Source organism: Salarias fasciatus, chromosome 12 (genome assembly GCF_902148845.1).
Source record: "Salarias fasciatus chromosome 12, fSalaFa1.1, whole genome shotgun sequence".
Taxonomy (NCBI): domain Eukaryota; kingdom Metazoa; phylum Chordata; class Actinopteri; order Blenniiformes; family Blenniidae; genus Salarias; species Salarias fasciatus.
Window position 1 is genome coordinate 2,361,753 of NC_043756.1, and position 24,735 is coordinate 2,386,487.

The window sequence follows — 24,735 nt, forward strand, 5'->3', positions numbered from 1 at the left end:
GATTGGCCTGATGTGACCTCCCACTCCTCCAGGGTTTCTGTCCCTCCCCCATGATCATGTTTACTCTGTCAATGTTTCACACTAACTCTCTGGATTTTCCATGATAGTTTGAACATTTATTCAGAAATACTTCCAACACATCTCTACTCCAAAAATGATGTTTTTCTAATGTTAGAGTTCGAAACTTTACTGTAGTTTAAACTTTTTCAGTTCTGCATTTTTGATTTCTAATACAGCTTACTGTGCAAAAAGAAGAAGAAGAAAAAGAAGAAGAAGATAAGGAATGCATGCTGCAATAATCAAGCATTTCTGCAGGATTCTCTTTTGAGATACAAAAAACTCAACAGTTTGGATTGGAAAGCTTAAGAAACTGTTATGGCTTCTTATTTTTTAATGACAGTGGTAAATAACTTTGAACACGGTGTTTATCCACAATGTCACTCATGTCCTGGAAAAGTGAAGATCAGCAGCTCGGCCAAAACACGTTTCATCAAACACCAAGTAAAACCAAGTTGTAGATTTTATTTTTCCTTTTTCTTTTAAATATTTTCATGAGTGAATCAGTTGCTGCGGCCTTGCTTGGCATTAACAAGGACGTAAAGCTGTAGTTCAGACTGATGTGAGAAGACTGAACATTTCAGACACTTACAATAAGATTCAACAAACTTCAGGTTAGACGTTTGCTCCCCTATTTCAATGATACATCTGATAATGTCATATTTGTGAACTTTTTAGAGTACAACTCACTGTATTGTAGGACAGTAGAACTCCATAAAGTAAAGCTCAGCTACATTCTTTTATTGCAGAAGTGGTGAAATGTGCGACTGTGCAAGAGATGTGATTCTGTGATCTGCATGATCAGCTTTACTTTATGCTCTATGAAGGGTTAGTTGCATTTTCTTTAACTTCTTGAACGCAACATAAATTAGAGCTTTTTTGACAATATGAAGGCTGAAGGTCTAGAAACTCTTAGAATCAAGGCTGAAACGTATGAGAGTAAAAAACTGGATCCTAACTTCCCGAAGCTTCAGGCGAGAGAAGAAATCACAGAGGACAAGTTGCTAAAAACACATCATCTGCATCATCTTTGATCGAAACAAATCTTCATACTGCACATTCAGTGCTGAGATTGAATCTGTGAAGTAGGAGCTATAATCTGTTGTGGAATAGTAGTTATTTTTTTTATTTTTTCTGGTATCTGCTGGGATTTTCCTTCTTCCTCACTATTTTGTCGTTTTGCCATTGTATCATGTGATTTACTGGTCATTTCAGTGGACTGAATCTGTTAGTTTGTAGTGATTATTGTTAGTTTGCTCCTCTTTGGGGCCATTGTGTATTTTGCTGTTACTATGTTGTGCTGTTCTGTGTTTATTCTGTTTTTCCACTCTTTTCATGCCACTTCATGGTCTTTTTGTGTATTTCTGTTGTTGCTTGGTGTCTGTTTTCTCCTCTATGAGCCCACAGACCTCTGATCATTGTCATCTTAGAGTTTTCACAGGTATAGCTGTTTCATATCTAAGCTGCACTTTGGCACTAAACTACCTTGTTACTGCTTGGATGTGGTGTCAGTGTGTTTTTAAAAATTCAACACAGTATGTGACAGATGAAAGCAACCTGTCCCATCCCTTTCTGTTTGACGACAGTGAAGCGTGATGGCTGTGTTGTAGTCCGTCCCGGATTGACAGTTTGTCTGATGGTACTGGTACGTCCACCCCGTTGGTGATGAGGAGTTTCACAGAGCATGCTGGGATCCGAAGCTCACAGAGAGCGTGTGGACGACTGACCTGGCCTACCTCATGAGTCACCGAGGAATCAAACACTGCTTCTGCACGCAGACTCTGGGCGTGCAGAAGCAGCTAAAATCTTTAAAGGAAGTGGTGACCACCTCAACATGTAGCTAAAAAGCTTTGACGTCTTTCTTCCTGAAGGGTTTGTTTTGTTACATTTCAGTCAAAAAATAATCAAAATCCAGCAGAGAAATGTCAGAAATTTACAAACTAGCCAACTCAAAGTCTTGTAATACCACGTTGTTCCACTAGATGGTGCGGGGACTTCCTAACGTTGCCTGCAGACAGGAACATTTCTCTCTGTGGATGGTTTGTATTTACTCCTTGACTATTTTGGGCTTGAAGTCGTGTCTGACGGCCTCTGTGAGCTTCTGGGCGTATTCAGCGTAGCGTCCAGTCATCTGCACAGAGAAGCAGCGTTAAAATTACAAACAAGTCCAGTTAGGATTCACAGATTAAAGTTCAAGATATGACCGTCTCAAACACACAAGTTCCTCAAGTGGTGTCGCTTTAATAGAGACAGGGAGGCAGTTTACACAAGAATTACACTGCATTTCCACTATAACAAAGAATAACTTTTATTTAATTGTATAGGTTTAACAGAAGGTGTGGGTTTCTTCCTTGTAATTGTTGAGAATTAATCAGAATTTAAGCAGCAACTGAAGTATAAATCGATGCGAGAGTTTATATTTAAAGGCTGGATGTTTAGTTTAAATTCACTGGAAGATGTGATTAAAGCAAAATGAATGAAAATATTCAGGCAGAGTTTGATTTGACATGTGCAAATTAAGTTTAGAGATAAATGCATATGGATTATTCTTCACGCCTGAGAACTGGTGGTTCTATTTTACCATTAGAACATTTCTAAACACTTCATTTGGTTAGGTTTTTGTTGGATTGCTACATAAGCATCAGCATCACTCAAAGTGATGGAATAATCCAGAAATTATTGGATTTTCTTATAGCCCCACAGCTCAGCCGCCATATGTTGGAGTTCATCCCAGTGAACGTGAGGGTCGCATCTCTGTGCCTTCGGGTCGGAGATAGGCGCCTCGCTGTTGTCTCGGCTTACGGGCTGAACAGCAGGACAGAGTACCCGGCCTTCTTGGACTCCCTGGGAGGGGTGCTGGACAGTGCTCCAACTGGGGACTCCATGGTTCTACTGGGGGACTTCAACGCCTACATGGGCAGCAGCAGCAGTGAGACCTGGACGGGGGTGATTGGATCGGCCTATCTGATCTGAACCCAAGTGGTGTTCTTTTATTGGACTTTTGTGCTAGCCACAGTTTGTCCATAACAAATGCCATGTTCAAGCACAGGGGTGTCCATAAGTGCACTTGGCACCAGGACACCCTAGGTCTGGAGTCGATGATCGACTTTGTTGTCGTGTCATCTGACCTCTGACTTCCTGTCTTGGACACTCAGGTGAAGAGAGGAGCAGAGCTGTCGACCGATCACCACCTGGTGGTGAGTTGGATTCGCTGGCAGAGGAAGAAACCGGACAGACTTGGCAGACCCAAACACGTTGTGAGGGTTTGCTGGGAACATCTGGTGGAACCTTCTGTCAGCAGGGTTTTCAACTCCCACCTCCGGGAGAGCTTCTCTCATGTCCCAAGGGAGGCTGGGGACATTGAGTCCCAGTGGACCATGTTCTCCACCTTCATCGTCGAACCAGCTGCCCGGAGCTGTGGTCGTAAGGTCTCCGGTGCCTGTCATGGCGGTAGCCCCCGAACCCGGTGGTGGACACCGGAAGTAAGGGCTGCCGTCAAGCTGAAGAAGGAGTCCTATCAAGTCTTGTTGGCTTGTGGGACCCCAGAAGCAGCTGACAGGTACTGGCAGGCCAAGCGAACTGCAGCCCGAGTGGTTGTGGAGGCAAAAACTCGGGTCTGGGAGGAGTTCAGGAGGACATGGAGGAGGACTACCGGTCAGCCTCGAAGAAATTTTGGCAAACCGTCCGGCGCCTCAGGAGGGGAAAGCAGGTCTCTACTAACACTGTTTACAGTGGAGGTGGAATACTTCGAGGACCTCCTCAATCCCGTCGCCACGTCTTCCATGGAGGAAGCAGAGGCTGAGGTCTCAGAGGAGGACTGAGGTCTCAGAGGTGGACTCGTCCATCACTCAAGCCGAAGTCACCGAGGTGGTTGGTAAGCTCCTCAGTGGCAAGGCACCGGGGGTGGGTGAGATTCACCCCGAGCACCTTAAGTCTCTGGATGTGCAGGGACTGTCTTGGTTGACACGTCTCTACATCATCCCGTGGCGGTCGGGAACGGTGCCTCTGGATTGGCAGACCGGGGTGATGGTCCCCCTGTTTAAAAAGGGGGATCGGAGGATGTGCTCCAACTATAGGGGGATCACACTCCTCAGCCTCCCTGGGAAAGTCTATTCCAGGGTACTGGAGAGGAAGATTCGACCGATAGTCGAATCTCGGATCCAGGAGGAACAATGCGGTTTTCATCCTGGTCATGGAACCCTGGACTAACTCTACACTCTCCATAGGGTGCTCGAGGGTTCGTGGGTAGGGTGACCACCTGTCCCGTTTAATGCTGTTTTGTCCCGCTATTTCAGTGTTTGTCCCACGTCACGCATATCAGGACAATGTCCCGCTTTTCCATTCATTGGCTAAAAAATAAAAATTAACCAACCCAGAGCTGGTCTATACCTCTAGTTCTATGCTCTGATCTGCACTAGTGGGGAGCATTTCATTTCGACCAATGGTTGCAGGAGACAACGATGACGTCCGTCCAATAGGCTGCATTTTAAAGTACGTTCTACGTCAAATGTATACACCCCAAACAAACACAGGAGGGAGTCAGAGTGAGGAAAGTAGAGTGGCAGTCGGTGGATAAGTTGTAAATGAAATGATGAGTGGACCACAATCCAAAAAGAGAAAGTGCTGTTTCAAAAAAGGAATGGACATCTTCACACAGCTGGGTAAGACCAACTGACGAGCCCAACAAAGCCTTCTGTTACCTATGCAGCAGCAGCTTCTCTGTTGCTCACGGTGGAGAAAATGATGTCAAACGCCATGGAGGACGTGACTCTCATCAAAAAAAGGTACGACAGCAAGAGACATCGAAATCGATGCAGTTGTTTTTATTGAGACCAAAGCATGACAGTGTATCTGATAAGGTAACAGCAGCTGAAGTTAGCAGCGTGTATCACTCAGTGAAGCATGGACACTCATACCGGTCCACAGACTGCAGCAATAAGCCTGCTCCTGTCATTTACCCGGACTCAGACATTGCCAAAAAAAATTCATGTGGCCGCACAAAGAGTGCTTGCATTGTAACACATGCCCTCGCCCCTTTGTCAGTTGGAAAATGTTTGAGTGAATTGACATCCCCAATTAGCATACATGACAAGCCCCAGCTCACACCGTTTTTCTCAGTGGCCTCAGATGCCTCAAATCACGGCAGCGCCAAGCTTTTCCCACTGGCAGTAAGATATTGGACGCCAGAGCTGGGTCTACAAAACAAAGTTCTTGACTTTTATGAGGACAGCGAGGAGGCATCTGGATCCATTCACAAGCAAATAACAAATAAACTAAAAGAGAATGGCATCCAACTTGATATGATCTCTGCATACACAGCTGATAACGCTAGTGTTAACTATGGCAAGTGCAATTCTGTTTATCAGAAGTTGAAAGCAGATAATGCCAAGATTGTCAAGGCCAACTGCATGGCTCACATAGTGCATAACTGTGCAAAGTATGCTGGAGACAGACTGGACATAGGCATTGAAAATGTAGTGAACAAGATTTTCAGTCATTTTCCTTCATCATCCAAGCGCACTGAGGAGCTAAAAAACATCTTTGCATTTGTTGAAGAAGAACACCATGCCTTACTGAATCATGTGTCCACAAGATGGCTCAGTACATGGCCAGCTGTCACAAGGCTGCATACCTGCTGGCCTGCTGTGAAGGCTTACTTCTTATCTCTTGGAGGAGAGCAATGCCCAAAGGTGCTGTGGAAGCTGTTTAAGAAGGATCAAGACAGCGAGGGGCAACCAATTGAGTTGCAGGCATATCTGTCCTTCCTCCACAATGCATTGAAGATATTCCATGATGTTACCCTGCAGTTGGAAAGTGATGACAGGACAGTGTGTGAGCTCTATGACATCAGGTCCACACTTCAGAGAAAGCCCCAGCAGAGACAGGTGGACTCCTTCTTTGGAACAGAGACCAGTGCACTTCTCCAGCAGTTTCCAGACAGTAAAGCAGCAGCGATCAAGGAGGATTTTTGCTCCTTCTATGATGCTTCACTCATCTACCTACAAAAATGGTATGACTTCTCAGACAGCAATTTTCACAAGCATGTGGCAGTCTTGGAACTGAACAGGGAGTTCACATTTTCCCACCTCTGTGATGCAGTGAATGTCCTTCAAATACAGGATAAACTGGACATGGATGAACTATATGAGGAGTACTGTGTAACACTGCCACGCCAGCAGGAGATCGCAAAAGGAACAGTCCCAGTTGTGGAGAAATGGTCATTATTCCTCAAGAACACAAAGACACCAAATTTGACTGCACTTGGATCCTTTCTCTTCAGCATCCCTGTAACCAATGCAGTTGTGAAAAGAGTGTTCTCCTTGATGACTGAAGCATGGACTGACCAAAGGAACCGTTGCTCTGTGGAGCTCATCAAGAGCGAAATTCAAGTAAAGAGCAACTTTGCCTATTGTTGCTCAGAGTTCTACAGCTATACAGTGAAAGAGAGGACCTTACTGGAGGCTGTGAGGTCGAACAAAAAGTATAAATTCAAGAAGAAATAAGGTGAGAGTCATATATTTATGTATTTAAATGGTCAAATAAGCGTGTTTTTATTGTCTATGTATCTAATAGTGCTAATATTTGTTGGCTGTTGTTTCTTCTGTTTCAGAAATGTGCCCTCGAGCCTCTCCACAGCGCTGCAAGAAGTTGACCTATTCAGAGAAAAGTCAGACTTTTGGTTCAACCTTTGACATTACAGTTAAACATGGCTATGCCCAAGCATGAGATTTTATGCTGATATATATATATATATATATTTTTTTTTTTTTTTTTTTGCACTGGCATTTCATTCAAGCCAAGATTTTCACACGGTGCGCTGGGGTATATTGGAAGCGCATATAGGCCTGGTGGTTATTGTGTGGGACTATGGACCTCTTTTGCTGTGTTTTTACATTTGTTTTATATGCATGCTTTTTTTATGTTTGATTTTATGTTTGGTTGCCGTGGACATTTTTAATTTAAGAGGCCATTCTCATTCCCATTACCTGAACAGTCTTCAGAGGCAATATCACACTGCACACATACTGCAATATCACGTCACCCTTTCACACCATACTCGGTGGTGGTAAGCTACTATTGTAGCCACAGCTGCCCTGGGGCAGGCTGACGGCAAGCGAGGCTGCCAATCTGCACCATCGGCCCCTCCGACCACCACCAACCATTCACTCTCACAACTTTCATACTAGACTAGATACTAGACTAGGCAAGGTGGGTGAAGTGTCTTGCCCAAGGACACAGCGCCAGTTTTACGCCTGCGGGAGCGGGGATCGAACCGCCAACCTTCCGGTTATAAGACGACCCGCTCTACCAACTGAGCTACTGTCGCCCCACCAACTGAGCTACTCGTGTGGATCTGTTAGGTTTTCTCTGCAAAAGTGTCTAGAAACGACTATGTTGTAATTGGCACTTCATAAATAAAGCTGAATTGAATTGAACTAATGCGTTAATATAAGTTTCAAGTAAGTAAAACACATTTGTTACTTAACTCTGTGTGATGTTTCCTGACAATATATAGGCTACATACTAAATATTGTTTTACTGGTCTTGTGGTCTTAATTGTGAAGTGTATGGTCAGACTTTACAGATGGTTTTGTCCATCCCGCCTTGTCCCTCCAAAACATGCCAGCTGTCCCACTTTTTCTCTTTTTGGAGGTGGTCACCCTATTCGTGGGGGTTCGCCTGAGCAGTTCACATATGTTTTGTGGACTTGGAGAAAGTGTTCAACCGCGTCCCAGGTGGCGTCTTGTGGCGGGGAGGGGGGGGGGGGGTTTGGGAATACAGAGTCTGGGGCCCCTTGTTAAGGGCCGTCCGGTCTCTGTATGAGCAGAGTAGGAGTCTGGTATGCACTGCTGGCAGTAAGTCGGACTTGTTCCTGATGCATGTTGGACACCGGCAGGGCTGCCCTTTGTCACTGGTTCTGTTCACAATCTTTATGAATGGAATTTCTAGGTGCTCATGTTTGCTTTTTGCAGATGAAGTTGTCCTGTTGGCTCCATCGAATGCACTGGGGCGGTTTGCAGCCGAGTGTGAAACGACAGGGATGAGGATCAGCACCTCCAAATCCGAAGCCATGGTCCTCGATTGTAAGAGGGTGGCTTGCCCCCTCCAGGTTGGTGGAGAGACTCTGGCTCAAGTGGAAGAGTTGAAATATCTTGGGGCTTTGTTCACGAGTGGGGGACGGGTGGATCATGAGATTTACAGGTGGATCAGTGCAGCGGCTGCAGTGATGCACTATATCGGTCCATTGTGGTGAAGAGGGAGCTAAGCCGAAAGGCGAAGCTCTCGATTTACTGGTCAATCTACATCCCTACCCTCACCTATGGTCATGAGCTTTGGGTCATGACTGAAAGGACAAGATCCCGGATACAAGTGGCTGAAATGAGCTTCCTCCGTAGGGTGGCTGGACTCCCTTAGAAACAGGGTGAGGAGCTCAGTCACCAGGGAGGAGCTCGGAGTAGAGCCGCTACTCCTCCACATCAAGAGGGGCCAGCTGATGTGGCTCGGGCATCTGTTTAGGATGCCTCCTGGACACCTTTTTGGGGAGGTGTTCCGGGCATGTCCCACTGGGAGGAGACCCTGGGGAAGACCAAGGACATGCTGGAGACACTATGTCTCAGGTGGCCTGGGAACGCCTTGGGATCCTAATGGAAGAGCTGGAGGAAGAGTCTGGGGACAGGGAAGTCTGGGTATCTCTGCTGAGAGTGCTGCCCCCGCGACCCGGCCCCGGATAAGCAGTGGAAGAAGGATGGATGAATGGATGGAATATTCCAACTCTGAGTAACTTGAGAATGAGAAAGTTCTGACTTCAGAGTGAGAAAATTAGGAGTGAACAAGAATAAACACAGTTCTTCCCCTTAAGAAAGGGGACATATTAGAGTGTTCAGACGAGCTAAAATGTGACATGGATCCAGTAATGGATGCTCATTTTTTAACAATTCACTCTTAATCTGATCTTGAATAGAGTAAATGAAAGTGCCACAGATTTAATGGTTCAAAGTGACCTTCTGGAGAACGTACCTTGAAGGTCCACTTGTCGCAGAGTTGTCGGTTGAGGTTGAGATCCATCTCTGCCACCAGGAGTCCGTCCCGGGTCCTGGACAGGCCCGGCGTGCGGCTGCCGTCAGGAGCAGCCACATAGCTGGAGCCGTAGAAATGTCCCAAGTCATGATGAGCTGCAGAGAGACAGGAGAGCCGAGCGCAGTCCTGAGCAGCTTACTGTAGTTTAAAGACGCCAAGAACCAAAAAAACGTCCAAGTGTGACGAGATTTCTTGATGGATTTCTAGTTAAAATGCCTGGAAGTAGAGTAGCCACAGCAGAGACTTCCAGGTCTTTACAAATATCCAAATTAACGCAGATTAAGATGCACTCGTAAGGTCAGTTACATAAATTTAAATTCATGAACATCTCTTACCTTTCTTTCCATCGCCAGATGTGAATTCACTCTTGAAGTGCTCCTGCAGGAAGATTAGTCTTGTACTTATTCCAACACAGAACATTCCAAAGTATCTCACAGGAATGAAGGTTCCCATCAACTGAACAGTTTTAATGAACAGGTTTAAGAAAGATGAAGCAACCAGAGATAAACAGTTCAAAGACGGCTGTCCTGGTAAATGATCGTGCCGCGTTCCAGCTGCCTGATCGAGATTCAGAAATTATCACAATGTCACTTTTTATGAAGAACTAAGTCATCGTGTTCCAGTTTGTTGCAATGCTGCAAGTCAAGCACAGCAAGAATGAAATAAAAAACAGTCTAGGTCTGGGAGAAGAGCCGTCAAGTCAAAACTGAGACAGTACAAGACAGAAAATATCGAATAATTTCGATATTCAAATAGAATTTTAATTCTACAAACAGCAGGTACTTCTGAGCCATTCAGGCTCTGGAAAACGGCATGATTCAGTCACATTTTTTTCATCTTTTATTTTTATTTAACCTTTATTTAACCAGGAAGGTCCCATTGAGATTAAGAACCTCTTTTTCAAGGGAGGCCTTCGAAAAGACATGGTGGAAAACAGCATTATTCAGTCACATGGTGACACCAATATCCAGTTTTGTCCTCATCTTCATTGGAATGATTAGAAATATATTATTCTGGAATTTGAGTGAAGCACAGAGGCGTGAAACAGAAGTCCAAGAATGGAGCCTTGAGGAACCCCACTGGTCCTTTTGGTTGGTAATAATCAGCTAACAGGAATTCAGCCCAGTATTTCAGATACGTTTTTAATTACCCGTAATACATTGAGCACATCTTTATTGCCTGATTTTTTTTTCATACTATCAGTGATCAGACATGTTTGTTAAAGGCGGTGAACTTACCGTCCCAACGCGATTGATGGCACAGGTGAAGCAGTGGTTGGCTATTGCTGCATTTCTGGCCTCGATTGGCCACATGGGCTCACTGCGAGGGAGAGAAGACAGTCACACTAACATCCAGCCGGCGGGTTCACCTCCCTCGCCTCCTCCTCACCTCAGATCTCCGACGGTGGCCGACGGGTTGAAGATGATCTCTGCTCCGTTCATGCTGTACATGAACCAGTTGAGGGGATGGTGGCGGCCGTAGCAGATGTTCACAGCTATCCTCCCAAACTGTGTCTGGAACACCGTGTGGCCGGTGTCGCCCTCCATGTAGTATGTAGACTGTAAGGATTGGAACACAGTGAACATCTGGCTTCTCTGCCTCCACATGCTGCCCACAGATACTGAGATGTCATTCTTTCTGTGGTTTGTGTGGAAGCAAAGTGTATTTTCTGTGAAGGAAACCAAATAAGCTCAGTTGAACTTGAATTCATCATCAATGATTCCCATCCCCCCCACCAACCTCGTTAAAATCCCCGACTCTGGTAACGTGGTTCTTGCGGCTCTTTCCGAGCACAGTCCCAGAGTTGGAAATCACCACGGCTGTGTTCCACACAGTGCTGTGCAGCTCCTCTCTCTCCAGGATTGGAGAAATGATCACCATGTTGTACTTTCTGGCCAGCTGTCGACACAACCGCAGAGCTTCAGAGTCACATCAAAGCTGCAGGAAGCAGCAGAATCTCTCACCTCCTGGCAGAACCGAGTGGTGCTGCCCTCCTCGGCCGATTCCGCAAACTCCATCCACGGGTTCTTCTCCCGGGTACAGAAAGCAAACGGCATGGCTGAGAGCACAGAGGGTTTTTCTCAGATGGATCATGTTTGTGGATCTGCCTGATGACTGAGGAACAGACTTACTCCAGAACTCCTGGAAGCAGATGATGTTGACGTCACACATGGCCGCTGCCTCCACAATCTCAGCTATTCTGCTGTGCAAAGCGCTCACCTGTCAAAGGAGGGGGAACATGAATATGATTGTTTGTGAATTTGTGTTCATGAGGTTCATACAGTCGAGATTTTTTTTTTCAAACCGAAACTCTGAATTCAGAATCATGAGGTGTCAGGGCCCCTGAGTTAAAGTCCTGACCTGGTCCAGGACGGGGGCGTCGGTGGGCAGCACGATGCGATTCTGGACAAGTCCCACCCGGATCCTCCGGGGCGGCCTGAGTTGCTCCTGAATGGCATCGAACCGGTAACCCTTCAGCTCAAAGTCACGCTCAGAAGCTGCCTGCACTGCAGCGACCGGCAGGTCCAGCTTCCTGTCAGACGGGAGACAGACGATCACTGCTTCACACACACGGCAGCACATCTACACTGTGAATTTAAAGAAATCTGAAGAATTTCTGTCTCATTGTTCATGAGTAGGAGCAGAGTTATGAACAAAAAAGTAATTTTCATTGATTTTAAGTATTACTGGATGATTTGTTGGAGTGATTTCTGAATCTGTAACTACGAGTTCTACTTCGTGTGGTGTTTAGCCAACCTACGGGCTTCGCTATTATTAACCTCCTTTGGCACCAGCCAGACACTGAGACAGATTAAAGCAGTTGCCGCACCAATCCTGCCCGGGCGCTGGCACACACCCTGCCCCGCTCCCCAAAATCTGTCTTCTTCTTTCTCAGCCTGAGATAAGATCATTCCTCGATTAAAGGGTCTGTATTAGGGCTGTCGCTGTACACCGGTATTGACGATAATCGTGGTATTAAAAAATGAAAATTCAATATCGTGTTCAAAATGCGCACATGATAATATCATATAGAGGATCTAGTGCCACTTGAAACGTGTTGAAGTGTTTTTTCAAAATCTGCTCCTGTTCTTCCGTCCTGCTTCGTCTCCCTCCTGCAGCCCCCCCCTATGGAGATAATTTTGTGTCTTTATTATTCAATCAATCAAAAAAGGTTTTGCAAACAAAAAAGAGAGTTGAGACCAAAAAACATAAAGTTGCAATCAAAAAATAAAAGTTCAATCAAATAGAATAAATCTGAGAACAAAATTATTTAAGTGGCAACCCCACCAAATTTTTTTGACATCAAACAGAAAAAAACTTTGGTTTTGAATTGTGAAGTTTTGCTTGCAAGCTCAAAAGTTTTGGTTTTGAATTAAAAAGTTTTGGTTGCAAATTCAAAAGTTTTGGTTGCGAATCCAAAAGTTTTGCTTGCGAATCTGACTGAACCCAATGGGCGGGGCCAACACTAGTGGAAGAGAGAAGAGCTCCTATTGGTCGCTTTGACCTCGCTCCTCCACCGCCTGTCTCCGCGCTGTTACTGCTGCTTCCGCATTGGTAAAGGCCAGTAGACATTGCAGGCTTTTTTCAATCTTCCCCGATTCAGAGACCACACACTGGAAGACAACAGAGGACAGATCGCACCAGATCTTCCTCTCCTGATCTTCTAGCGTGTGGTGTCCTGTGGAACACACTAGAAGATTCTTCATTAGAGAATCGGCTCCTCGCTCTTCAAAATCTCGCGGAGTCAAACTTGATTTTGAGCGTTTTCCCTTCAGTCCTGTGTTTACATTCATCTCCACTATTAATAATAAGCTTATTCCCTCACGTCATTCATTCATATCGGCTCCGTTCTTTCAGAGCACCCCCCCCCCCCCCCCCCCCCCCGTGCGCGCGCAGCACGGAGTGTTTACTGTCAGAAAGTTTAAATGTTCCAGTATAGACGAGGGGAAAATACGTGACATCATTTTCTTATCATTTACCCCGTATTTGATAATAATTTAGCTCATTCATGTGTGTTTATTTCTTTTTTTTACGTTTCACTCCAGAGAGAAACAGTATAGAAATAAGTTATCGCAATCTGTGACGGACAAGCTACTTTTTAAAAAAATCATCATTTTTTTGTCCCCAGATTGAATGGTTTAGACCAGAATTAAAATGCATTGATTAGGAAAAAGTTTCATTATACGTCCAAGTCCTCAGAAAGTTGTTTTTGCAATTCTTTCGTGATGGTTAATAATGGAGATGAATTGAAACATTTGGATTATTGCAGGACTGGCGAGATGCAGATGAGTGAACCAGATCTGGGTTTGGGTCTGAATGGAATACAGTTCATCCAGGAGCGATACAGTTATTGAGGAATAACCTCTCGTTTTCTGCACTACTGAGCTTTTCTGTTTCACTGTCATATAGTGAATATATTTCAAAGACATATATTCATGTCTCCAGCTCTGACAGCTGAGAGGGGATTTTTTTTTTCAACACCTCAGCAAAACGGAACTGTTCGGCCAATCGGAGAGCTTTATTCTGAGGGTGTGGACAGGTCGGCTCTGAGCTGATCGTCTAGCAGGGCACCGCACACCACAGGATTTGCGAACGGAAATATTAAACATGTTAATTATCTACGATCTCGGCTTCCAATGCCTCCCGAGCGGCTCCGATTGGAAAAAAAAAAAAAAAAAAAAACCTCTCGGAACACACCGCACACTACAGGAAGATCGGACCCGAACTCATTTACATACTCCTGACAATCAGACCTTTGGCATCATTCGGAGGAGAAAAACCGGGACAAATTCGGCCCATGGTTCGGGCATGGATACTGCCAATAATCCTGTAATATCTACGGCCTTTACCAATGCGGAAGCAGCAGCAACAGCGCGGAGACAGGCGGTGGAGGAGCGAGGTCAAAGCGACCAATAGGAGCTCTTCTCTCTTCCACTAGTGTTGGCCCCGCCCATTGGGTTCAGTCAGATTCGCAAGCAAAACTTTTGGATTCGCAAGCAAAACTTTTGGATTCGCAACCAAAACTTTTGGATTCGTAACCAAAACTTTTGAATTTGCAACCAAAACTTTTTAATTCAAAACCAAAACTTTTGAGCTTGCAAGCAAAACTTCACAATTCAAAACCAAAGTTTTTTTCTGTTTTGATGTCAAAAAAATTTGGTGGGGTTGCCACTTAAATAATTTTGTTCTCAGATTTATTCTATTGATTGAACTTTTATTTTTTGATTGCAACTTTATGTTTTTTGGTCTCAACTCTCTTTTTTGTTTGCAAAACCTTTTTTGATTGATTGAATAATAAAGACACAAAATTATCTCCATACCCCCCCCCCTCCCCCTCCCCTCACATATAAACACAGCAGAGCAGCGGTAGCCGCACGGCTCCTAGCTAGCGTGGCTCCCAGTTAGCGAGCGTCACGAATGAACTAAACATGTCGGCGGTGGCCGACAACGACAGCGAGACGCTCTATCCTAACCCGAAAAAAGTGTGTTTAGCAACACTGACTGCACTTTGATGCAAGCCGGGTAGTAGTGGGGCCCCATTAGGTAGGTTCCAGACGTGTCATTGTAATGTGTCCGGGGGGTTTCAAGTTGTGTCGCTGATATTCGCCGTCTTCTCCGCCGGCCCCCTTAACTACTGGTGAGTACTCGGAAAAGGGCCCCATGCAGGGGATTTTCGACTCGTTGTCGTTGCAGCGTCTCGTGTAGCGCCTTAAATTTGTCATTGAAATTGACTGATGTCAGCCGTCCCTCGGGGCCCCCTTCAGCTCGGGGCCCTAGCCAGTAGCGGCGCCTCTGGCTGGAGAGAAGCAGCTGCTGCTCATTCCGCCTCGGATTTAAACAAACAAACAAACAAACAAAAATCCTCGGCAGTGTGGTGGTGGTACAGGCCCCAACAGGGCCCGTAGGTTTTCAGAACCCACCAACCCGACGTAAATGACGCCTCTGCTCTGCTGTGGATCCTCTGTTAATCAGTTCATCAGATTTTAATTAGTTAAGTGTAACTCCACTTTTGGTATACAGTTGTACAGTTACTGTTCTCATATTGTTTCAACACCTCATTTGACAGGTATTCTGAATGTAATTCATCTGGGACAGAAAAAGACAGAAAAAGACAGAAAAAGACAGAAAACAAACAAAATTAAAATTGAAGATGAATCTGAATGTTTGTAGCATTATTTGTTCATTTTTTGCTGATATCGTAATAATATCGTTATCGTGATATTTTTTGCCCATGATAATCGTGAAGAGAAAATTTGATATCATGACAGCCCTAGCCTGTATCATGCTTTTTTAGCTCGTCCAAACCCTATTATTGGCATTAACACGGTAATAGTTTATTTTTGGCGCTAAGGAAAAGTCATTTTGTGTTAAATAAAGGATTTCTGAGGTTAATTCTGAAACTCGGAAGAGTGAACGCTCCATTTCACTGAAAATCACGCCTTCCCCCCCCCCCCCCCCCCCCCCCCCCCCCCCCCCCGTAGACTTTGACTGACAGCTACTTCAACCAATCGGAGCTACGTTAGCTTCTCTAAGGGTTAGTTTTAGCTCTTTAGCTTTAGCTTCTCTACACACAAACACACGTGAAAACATCTTTTCCAGTTAGAAACTCACCAAGCGCAGACCCTTCAGACTCTTGCTCTTGCTTGATTGTTGCTTTCAGACGATGGTTAAAGTTTATATCTGTAATCAGAGCTACAAAAAGCAGCAACGCTGATTGCCGAGGACCTGCGGGGGGGGTTTTCCTCAGTGGAAAAAGCGAATCAGCTGCTGCTGGTCAGAGGAGAGTGGGCGTGTTGTCTGCGCTGGGGTGGGGTGGGAGAAGAGTGGTGGGGAGGAGTTCAACTTTTGTGACGTACTTCGGTTTGAAGACTTTCAAACGAGCTGTTTTCTACCCGAAGGGAGGGGCTGCTGTAGAGAGCAGCAGAGTGAAAGAGATTACTCAGACATGCGTGGAAGAAGGCAAATAACATTTTGGGGGTGGTTTGAAAGGGAATTTAACTTTGGGGCATGCTAAAATCCCTAAAAAAGTGGATTTTGCATGATATAGGTCTTCTAAAGACAAAGACAAAGATGGACAAGCCGGCCCGAATCGAGTCGCCATCCGGCGTCAGGCTCTTCACCTGCCGCAGCTGCAAGACATGTCGGTCCCTCTCGCTGCACGAGAGGGACCGACACGACTGCTGCTTCTGAGATAACCCTCGAGATCAGTGTGCTTCCTGTTCGGCCTGCCTTCTTCTTCCCACTGGAAGAAGTGGAGCGTTGGGCTACCTTCATGGGAGCCATGTCTCCCGCTTCCAAACCGCGAACCGGGGGAGTGTCTCGCAGCTCTGTTCACCGTAGCCTCCCCTGGGTGCTGAAGGCGCCAAATGGAATGAGGCTCCGGTGTCACGGAGGCCTCCTCCCCCTCGCTCCTCTACCGCAATATATGTAATAGGCCGTCAGGCCCGTTACATCACTAAAGAGCAATCCTATTTGCACCAACTGATCGTGCTCACGCTACAGAGGTGCCGGGCTCGCGGCGGAGCCGGGGAAAATTTCATGTTTACTCACTGCTGTCATGAGATGCAGAGTGCCAGGACCGCCGGGGTTGCTGTGGCCGCGCCCAAGCGTCCCGGGCCCTCTAAAGAGCACAATTCCTCACATCACGCCATGCTCTTATTGCAGGGGCATGCTGAGCAGGGCTGTGGCCTCTTTTCCTCCACGGCGGCCACTCCAACTGTGGTCACCTATCGACGTGAGACGCTGAGCAACAGGGCTGCCAGGGACACTGTGGCTGTGCCCAAGCATCCCGGGACCTCTAATGAGTGCAATTCCTGGCGTCACAATGCACTCGCACAGCAGGGCTGTGCTGAGCCCGGCTGTGGCCTCGCCATTTTCCCGACGGCCACCGCACCTGTGGTGTCTTGCCGTTGTACGACGCGGAGCGCCTGGGTTGCCAGGGATGCTGTGGCCGCGGTTGAGCGTCCCAGGGCCCAAAGTGCACAATTTCTTGCACCACACTGCGCTCGCACTACAGGGCGTGCTGAGCGCTGCCGTGGCCTCTCCTCTCTCCACTGCAGCCAACCCATACGTGATCGTTTCAGCCCCTCGCATTGTGCTCACACTGTTGAGGTGTATTGCACCTGATGTGGCTGCTCTCACATCTGCTCCGGCGGTGGCAGCGCGCTTGACCGCCGGCACAAGCAGGATGCAGAAGAGGGGCACCTCTGGTGACGCAACGACCGTTTACAAGCATCCCAGACTGTTTTCCACAGGGCTGTGTTATGCCCCCCCCCCCCGATCGCGCTGCCTGCCCGTTTACCAGCTAGGAGCACTGAGCGTCCTTTCCCTGTGCCTCTCACCGGCCCTCCTCCGACAGGTTCACGATAAGAGTGGGGAGGAATTTGACGTTGCCGGCATTGTGACTGACATCCTCCTGTAGTGGGACAGCTTGGTGCTGCCTTCCCGCTGCCAAGGGTTATCAGTGGGGTCGGTGGCCTGATGTGGCTTCGGACCACGTCCCCCTCACCTGCTTCGGCTGCTGTGGGGCACCGGGGACCGGCCGAGCGGCTGGCTTCCCCGCCGCCTCCTGATCCACACCGCACGCAGCCCTTTTGTGACGGGCCCCCCACCTCTGTTCCAAGAGGGCGGGCAGGCCGGGGCTCCTGGACATGAACGCAGTTCAACCGCTGACGCTTCACTTTCACGCATGGCAGGAAATGCTGGGTCTGCTCTCATCCTGGTTGTCCAGGATGCTGAAGGGTGGTTACGCCCTTCAATTTGCAAGCCGTCCTCCTCCTTTCTTTGGGATCCTCCGCACGTGGCTTGTTTGTCCTTGGGGACAGCCGCGCTTATGGAGGAGGTGTCTTCACTCCTACGCCGGGGCACAATAATGGCGTTGAGCATGGAGGAGACACACTCAGGCTTCTACTCCCCTTATTTCCTGGTCCCAAGAAACAAGGGGGAGTAAAACTCAATCTGGACTTACACGTCCTCAACATTCACGTGGCCACCAGGAGGTTCCGCATGCTGACGGTCAAACACCTCCTGGAAAGCATCCATCCCGGGGACTGAATGACGTCTATCAACTTCAGGAACGTCTATTTCCATATCCCCATTTTGATGAGGCACAAGAAGTTCCTCAGGTTTGACCGGTGTTTTCAGTACGACCGCCTCCCTTTCGGCTATTCCCTCGCTCCGCGCACTTTTTCCAAATGCATCGAGGCTGCGCTGGAGCCCCTCCATCGTCGTGGTCTGAGGATTCTCACCTACATCGACGACTGGCTGGTACTGGCGTCCTCTCGTCAGGAGGCCGTGGAACACACGGCCCAAGTTCTCCTCCACGTCACACGTCTGGGGTTCGCGGTGAAAGAAGACAAGAGTGCGCTTCTCCCTGCCCAGCAGACCATGTACCTGGGCCTGGAGCTGGACGCAGTGATCATGACGACTCGCCTCTCCAAGGGAAGGCAGAGCTCATTCCTGTCCCTCCTGCGGGCCCTGACTGCGTCACCAGCGGTACAGGTCCACCAGGGAAGGGCCGTTCTGGGGATGATGGCTGCGGCCACCCCGTGGTGCGCCTGGGTGTCCTTCACATGCACAGACTCCAGAGATGGTTCAGTCGCCTCCGCCTATTTTCAGTGCGGGACAGGCACAGGAAGGTCTCAATTCCGCCGCAGGCGTGGGAGGACCTCGCCTTCTGGTTGAACCGGGATCATCTCCAGCAGGGAGTCCCCATGGGCTGCGTCTCGCACCACATCGAGGTGTTCACGAATGCGTCACTTGCTGGTTGGGGCGGCATTCTAGACCACTCCGCAATGGGGTGTGTCTGGGAGACCACGCCCACTCACTTCAATGGGCTTCAATGGGAAATGACTGCGGTGCAGAAGGTGCTGCTTTATTTCCAGCCCAGACTGCTGGGAAAACATGTTTTGGTCAGGTCAGACAACACCACGGTGGTGGCCTACCTGAACAGAAAGGGGGGGACCAGATCCCCTCCTCTGCATCACAAGGTGGTGGAGATTCGGCTATGGGCAGAATTCACTTGCCCTCTCTCAGAGCACGACACTTTCTGTCCTTTAAGGCTGCCCGCCTTTTGGCCTTTGCTTTTGCCAAAAGGGTTAGGGATCTCTGCGCCCTTTTGGTCCACTCCTCCTGCTTGTCCTTCAGCCAGGACGGTGGATTGCTTCATCTCTGGCCCAACCTGGCCTTTCACCCCAAGGTCATCACTTTGGACTTTTGTTCGAGAGTGATCCGGATTAGGGCGCTTTGCACCTCGTCTGGTTCATCAGTGGACAAACCACGGCTGCGGTTGCTGTGTCCGGTCAGGGCTCTGCGTTCTTATGTTAAGCGTAAAGCTAGTTTCTGCACTACGGACAGAGTACTGAGCAGGATTACTATTGCAACAACACATCATCAGTAGGGTAAAACTAACCTGTCTCACGACGGTCTAAACCCAGCTCACGTTCCCTATTTGGATATGGAGCCAGGGGTCATGGGGCCCTGCTGTTGTCCCGGCGCCTTGCCCACTGGGTTAGTGGGGCTATTACGGCGACTTATGAGACACGGACCCACCCAACGCCGGCTGTGGTTCGGGCCCACTCCACACGAGGTGTATCCGCATCGGCGGCTCTGTGCAGAGGTGTCACTGTGGGTGACCTCTGCCAGACTGCTTCCTGGTCTTCTGCGTCCACTTTTGTGTGCTCCTATCTGTTGGATATGTGCACAGACTCTGTGGCTGTGTCTGTCTTAAGCGGGGACAGGGGTCCTGTCGCTTAAGTGGACAGTGTTTGCCTGGCCGGCTGCTGTTTTCCCTTGGGGGAATTCAGGCTGCGGCGTAGGTTCTGGCTGCATACCGGTGTGACTCTGGCAGTCTTGACCGGTGTATGCGCGTTCCGTTGACATTGTGTCACGGGTATGCTTGGACACAGGTACGGTCAGCGCCTCAGTCGAGGGTGCTTGACATCAGTGTCTTGGGGGCTTGGTGTGGTTGTACTGGGCGTACGGCCTGCCTGCTTCCTCTTCCGCGCCAATCTTGTCAGTCTGTCCAGCTGGGGGTACATTTATCCCTACGGCCTCCACCTTGATAGGTTACCAATAGCGAAGCCCGTAGGTGGGCTAAGCACCACACGAAGTAGAAATAATAGTAACTAGACGTAACTACAGTTCTACGAGTGTGTGCGTGCTCACCTACCTGCAAGCCCAGCTGGACTGCTTCTCTTTCTCCTGGGCTGATTTGAAGAAGGGGGATTTTGGGGAGCCATCCCGATTATATTGGCATGGAGCGGGGCAGGGCGTGTGCCAGCGCCCGGGCATGATTGCCGCAGCAACTCTTTAGATCTGTCTCAGTGTCCGGCTGGTGCCAAAGGAGGTTACCAATAGCGAAGACTGTGGGCAGGCTGAACACCACATGAAGTAGAACTCGTAGTTACAGATTCAGAAATCACTCCAACAAATAAGGTGGGCACGCACACGCTCTTAGAACTGTAGTTGCGTCTAGTAGTCTCCTTGGTCACAGAAACCAAATTTAACTTTGAGTTTATATTAACTCCTCAGTGTTTAGAAAGATGAAAGGTTATCTGTGCGTGTGTGTGTGCGTGTGTGTGTGTGTGTGTGTGTGGAGGTCCTGTTGAAGTGGTAGAAGTCCATCCGTAGAGCAATTATTCAGCAGCAAGGCATTCATGGGCTGAATATGATTTACCAAAAAAAAAAAAAAATCTGTCTGCAGTGAGATCTGAAAATATAGTTTTTTGTTTTGTTTTGGGGTTTTTTTACATAGTGTAGCATGAAATCTGTGGCTGTGTAATCTGATTTCTTTGTAGGTAGTTCATTTTATTCTCTTTAATGCCACTTCAGTGGAGATATAGTTGCTATCCACAGGTTACAAATCCTTTTCTTCTTGTTTTTTCTTTTTTTTCTGGGCACAACAGAAAAAAAAACAAAAACAAAAAAAACCCTCAGTCTGGACTTGCAGACTTCTCCAGGTCTTCTCCAGTTTCTGCAACCGTGTGGCTGAAATCACTGGCCAGTTTACATGGGCCCCGTATAATCAGATAGTAGGGTGAAGCAGATTGTAAATGTGTCATATAAATGCCCAAGTGGATCCGCTTCACTCGGAGGAGATTGTATTTCGGAGCCGACTGTACGAGGTGGTGTACACCAATCGATGATCCACTCCGTGTCTCATGTAAACGCTGCCTGACAACTGAGCAGATTTAAATGGGGGAATTTTGTTCCGCGCATGCGTTTCCTGGTACGTAGTGACGTGATGACATGCCCAGTAAACGGGAAGCAGGAAATTCGAAAACAAGCAGAACAACTCGACGGTGACAAAAACGGTGAAAAAAAAAAACACGTTTTAAATAAAAATCCCGAGAGAACAAAGACTGGAGAGCCGAGATGACCACAAATCACACAACAGCGAGTTGTTCAAAGAGCTCCGTAGCAGACGACAAGTGACTGCCCTGCCGGTGTTATGGATTAACTGGTTCCCTTGTTGATGAGTGACGGTGGTGCGCATACACCATCTAACAGTAGATGTTCAAATAAGACCCACAAAAGACTCTAAATTTGTAAAATCACTGTAAGTGTGGATAACCAACATTTTCTAGAACTACAAGTTTCTGTCGGTTTTTCAAAAGTTAACACGGACACCAGTTAAAGCTCGTGTCCGGAGTTTTGAAAAAATGAGAGTTTTTTTAATCCAACGTCTCAAGGTTCCGCCCTCCCTCTGCTTTCGTGAGCAACCAAGCCACGCCCCTTTAATTATGCACACTCATTACACGTGGGCTGAAAATGAGAGCCTCTGAGTCCTACAGCATCCTACATGTTTAGCTGTTTACGGTGGATGTTCAGCAGACAGTGGATATATCCGAGGTGAGCGGGGCGGCATTTTTATATTGCTTTATGCTAATATTATAGTATCGAACCAGACTGACACATTTAAGCTCTGTTAAAAAAATGATACATACATTGGGAAACAAACTGAAACTCCAGACACGAGCTTTAATTGGAAACATCGGCAGGCGAAGCAGAGCCCCAGTGCTCAACACCGGCCGGGGGAGTGGCCGCGCTTTGAGCAACGTCTCATGGAGATGTAAGAACATTATGTATGCAGATTTCCAGGAGATAAAACCCTCTGCTAGGCGCTGAGGACTGCTACGTTATAATCCGCTTCACCAGGGTCATTGTAAACGAGAATTCATCGTGACTGTGTATGCAGTCCACATATACAGATGCGTTTAACACAATTGTTTTAAATCGGATTGAAAAAACACCATGTAAACTGGGCCAGTAGCCACTGAGCATGAGCACAATGCTGGTGACAGAGAGACAGTCCGGGTCTGACAGCATGCAGTGGCAGGTGTCAACCTGCAAGGCTAATCTGAGGGACAGAAAACCCAGGACACACAACCTCAGAGGGAGAAACTGCCATCTGGAGATCTGTTTTTCAATAAGTTCCACTCACTGTGTCTCCTTCCCGAACAAGATGCGTCTGACCTCCCTCAGCTCTGTTTCAGGCAGATGAGACTCCAGACTTTTCTCCAGCGACTCAAACTCACACGCCGACATTTCTGCAGTGTTTTGGTGTTTTGCAGCTTCACAGCAGCAGCAGAGCCCAGACTCTCCTCTTTCACCACTTTCCCTTTTATGTAACGATCAGCGGTTGTTAAAGAGCTGGTCACTGGTTGGCCTGGGTTTCTGTCCCTCCTCCATGATCACGTTTACTCTGTCAGTGTTTCACACTAACTCTGAATTTTCCATGGTAGTTTGAATATTCATTCAGAAGTACTTCCAACACATCTATACTCCAAATATGATGTTTTTCTAATGTTAGTCTGTAAGCAGAGATGAGGGGATAAATAATTTCCTTCTCCTTACACAAGAAAAATTTCAAATATTTTTATAGAGAAGCAAACCACAAATCCAACACAAATATAACAAGTTATGCACAACAAGGCTTCCCCTCACACAAGAAAAAGAAAGACCTTTGGAGTTGGAACTCAGAATTAAATCGCTGGAGGAGGCTTATCATGTCTCCCCACAAGAGCACATGCCGAAGGATATAAGGAAAGCTCGAACTGAATGAAATTCTAGATAAAAAGCGCAATTTTTGATGAAATGACTCAGTGTGGAGAACTTTGAGCACAGCAACAAATCTGAAAGACTCCTGGACAATCAGTTAAAAGCAAATAAGGAGAAAAACACCATCTCAGCTGTTAAAGACCCTGAAGGAAACATAGCCATGACCCAGACAAGATCAATAACATCTTTAGAGATTTCTACCAAAGATTATACCAATCACAAATAGACACGACAGATGAGGAAACTGATACCTTTTTAAATGAAATCAGTCTTCCAAAATTGGACGATGAAAATAGAATAGTGTTGGATTCTCCTCTTTCAGTGGATAAACTCCATAAATCTCTGCAGCATGTGCCCAATAATAAAGCTCCAGGTCCAGATGGCTATCCAGCAGAATTCTATAAAGAATTCTGGACCATGCTGGCTCCCACTTTTCATAAAATGGTAATGGAAATAAAAAATAAATGAACAGCACCCTCAAATATGAACCTAGCCAAAATAACCTTCATACTTAAACCAGGGAAAGACCCCACACTTCCATCCAGTTATCGTCCTATTTCATTAATAAATGTAGATCTCAAAATCATCAGCAAAGCCCTATCCAGGAGAATAGAAAAGATAACCCCGCTCATAATACATCCTGACCAAACAGGGTTCATTAAAGGTAGACATTCATCCACTAACATGCAGATTAGTTAATATAATAGATTACAATACATAATCTAGAATCCATAGTTATTCCTTTGATTGAGTAAACTGGAAATTCTTATTTGGAACATTAACCAAATTTGGATTTGGGACGTCTTTCACAGACTGGATCAAAATCTTATATAACAACCCAGCAGCAGGTGTAAAGACCAATGAGCGGATTTCTCTAAGCTTCTATCTGCAGAGAGGAACGAGACGGGCAGGCCACTCTCTCCCTCACTGTTTGCCAACTTTATTGCACCTCTGGCAGCTGCTGGGAGACTAAATAAAGACATCAGAGGGATTCTGGCCAGCAACAACATAGGACATAAAATAAATCTTTAAGTGGATGATTTATTACTTTTCCTGTAGAACTCTCAAATCTCTATCTCCCAGCCAATCACACTTATTGACAAATTCTCATTGATTTCTGACTGTTCTATTAACTGGTCTGAGACTACAGCCATGCCTATAAACTGTGACTTACAAAGCAAACCCAATACTACAAAACAGTCTGGAAACATTAGATATTTATTCATTCATTCATTCATTTTCTGCCGCTTCTCCCTTTCGGGGTCGCGGGTGGCTGGAGCCAATCCCAGCTGCTGTGGGCGAAGGCGGGGTCACCCTGGACAGGTCGCCAGTCTGTCGCAGGGCTGACATATAGAGACAGACAACCATTCACTCACACATTCATACCTAGGGGCAATTTAGGGTGACCAATTAACCTGACATGCATGTTTTTGGACCGTGGGAGGAAGCCAGAGAACCCGGAGGGAACCCACGCGTACACGGAGAGAACATGCAAACTCCACACAGAAAGGCCCCGAGCCCCGGCCGGTATTTGAACCC

At 47.0% G+C, this 24,735-nt stretch overlaps 1 protein-coding gene across 1 annotated transcript; it reads right to left on the minus strand.

The window, feature by feature from the left end:
- Window positions 1–446: 446 nt before the first annotated feature.
- Window positions 447–22,717, minus strand: LOC115398411 (beta-ureidopropionase-like). Its single transcript, XM_030105151.1, has 10 exons — window positions 22,580–22,717; window positions 11,497–11,668; window positions 11,268–11,355; window positions 11,100–11,194; window positions 10,876–11,034; window positions 10,525–10,694; window positions 10,374–10,455; window positions 9,471–9,513; window positions 9,076–9,230; window positions 447–2,188 (listed from the first exon to the last, which is right to left on the minus strand). The coding sequence occupies exons 1-10, from the start codon at window positions 22,681–22,683 to the stop codon at window positions 2,105–2,107; spliced, it is 1,152 nt and encodes a 383-aa protein (XP_029961011.1). The 5' UTR covers window positions 22,684–22,717; the 3' UTR covers window positions 447–2,104.
- Window positions 22,718–24,735: the final 2,018 nt, after the last annotated feature.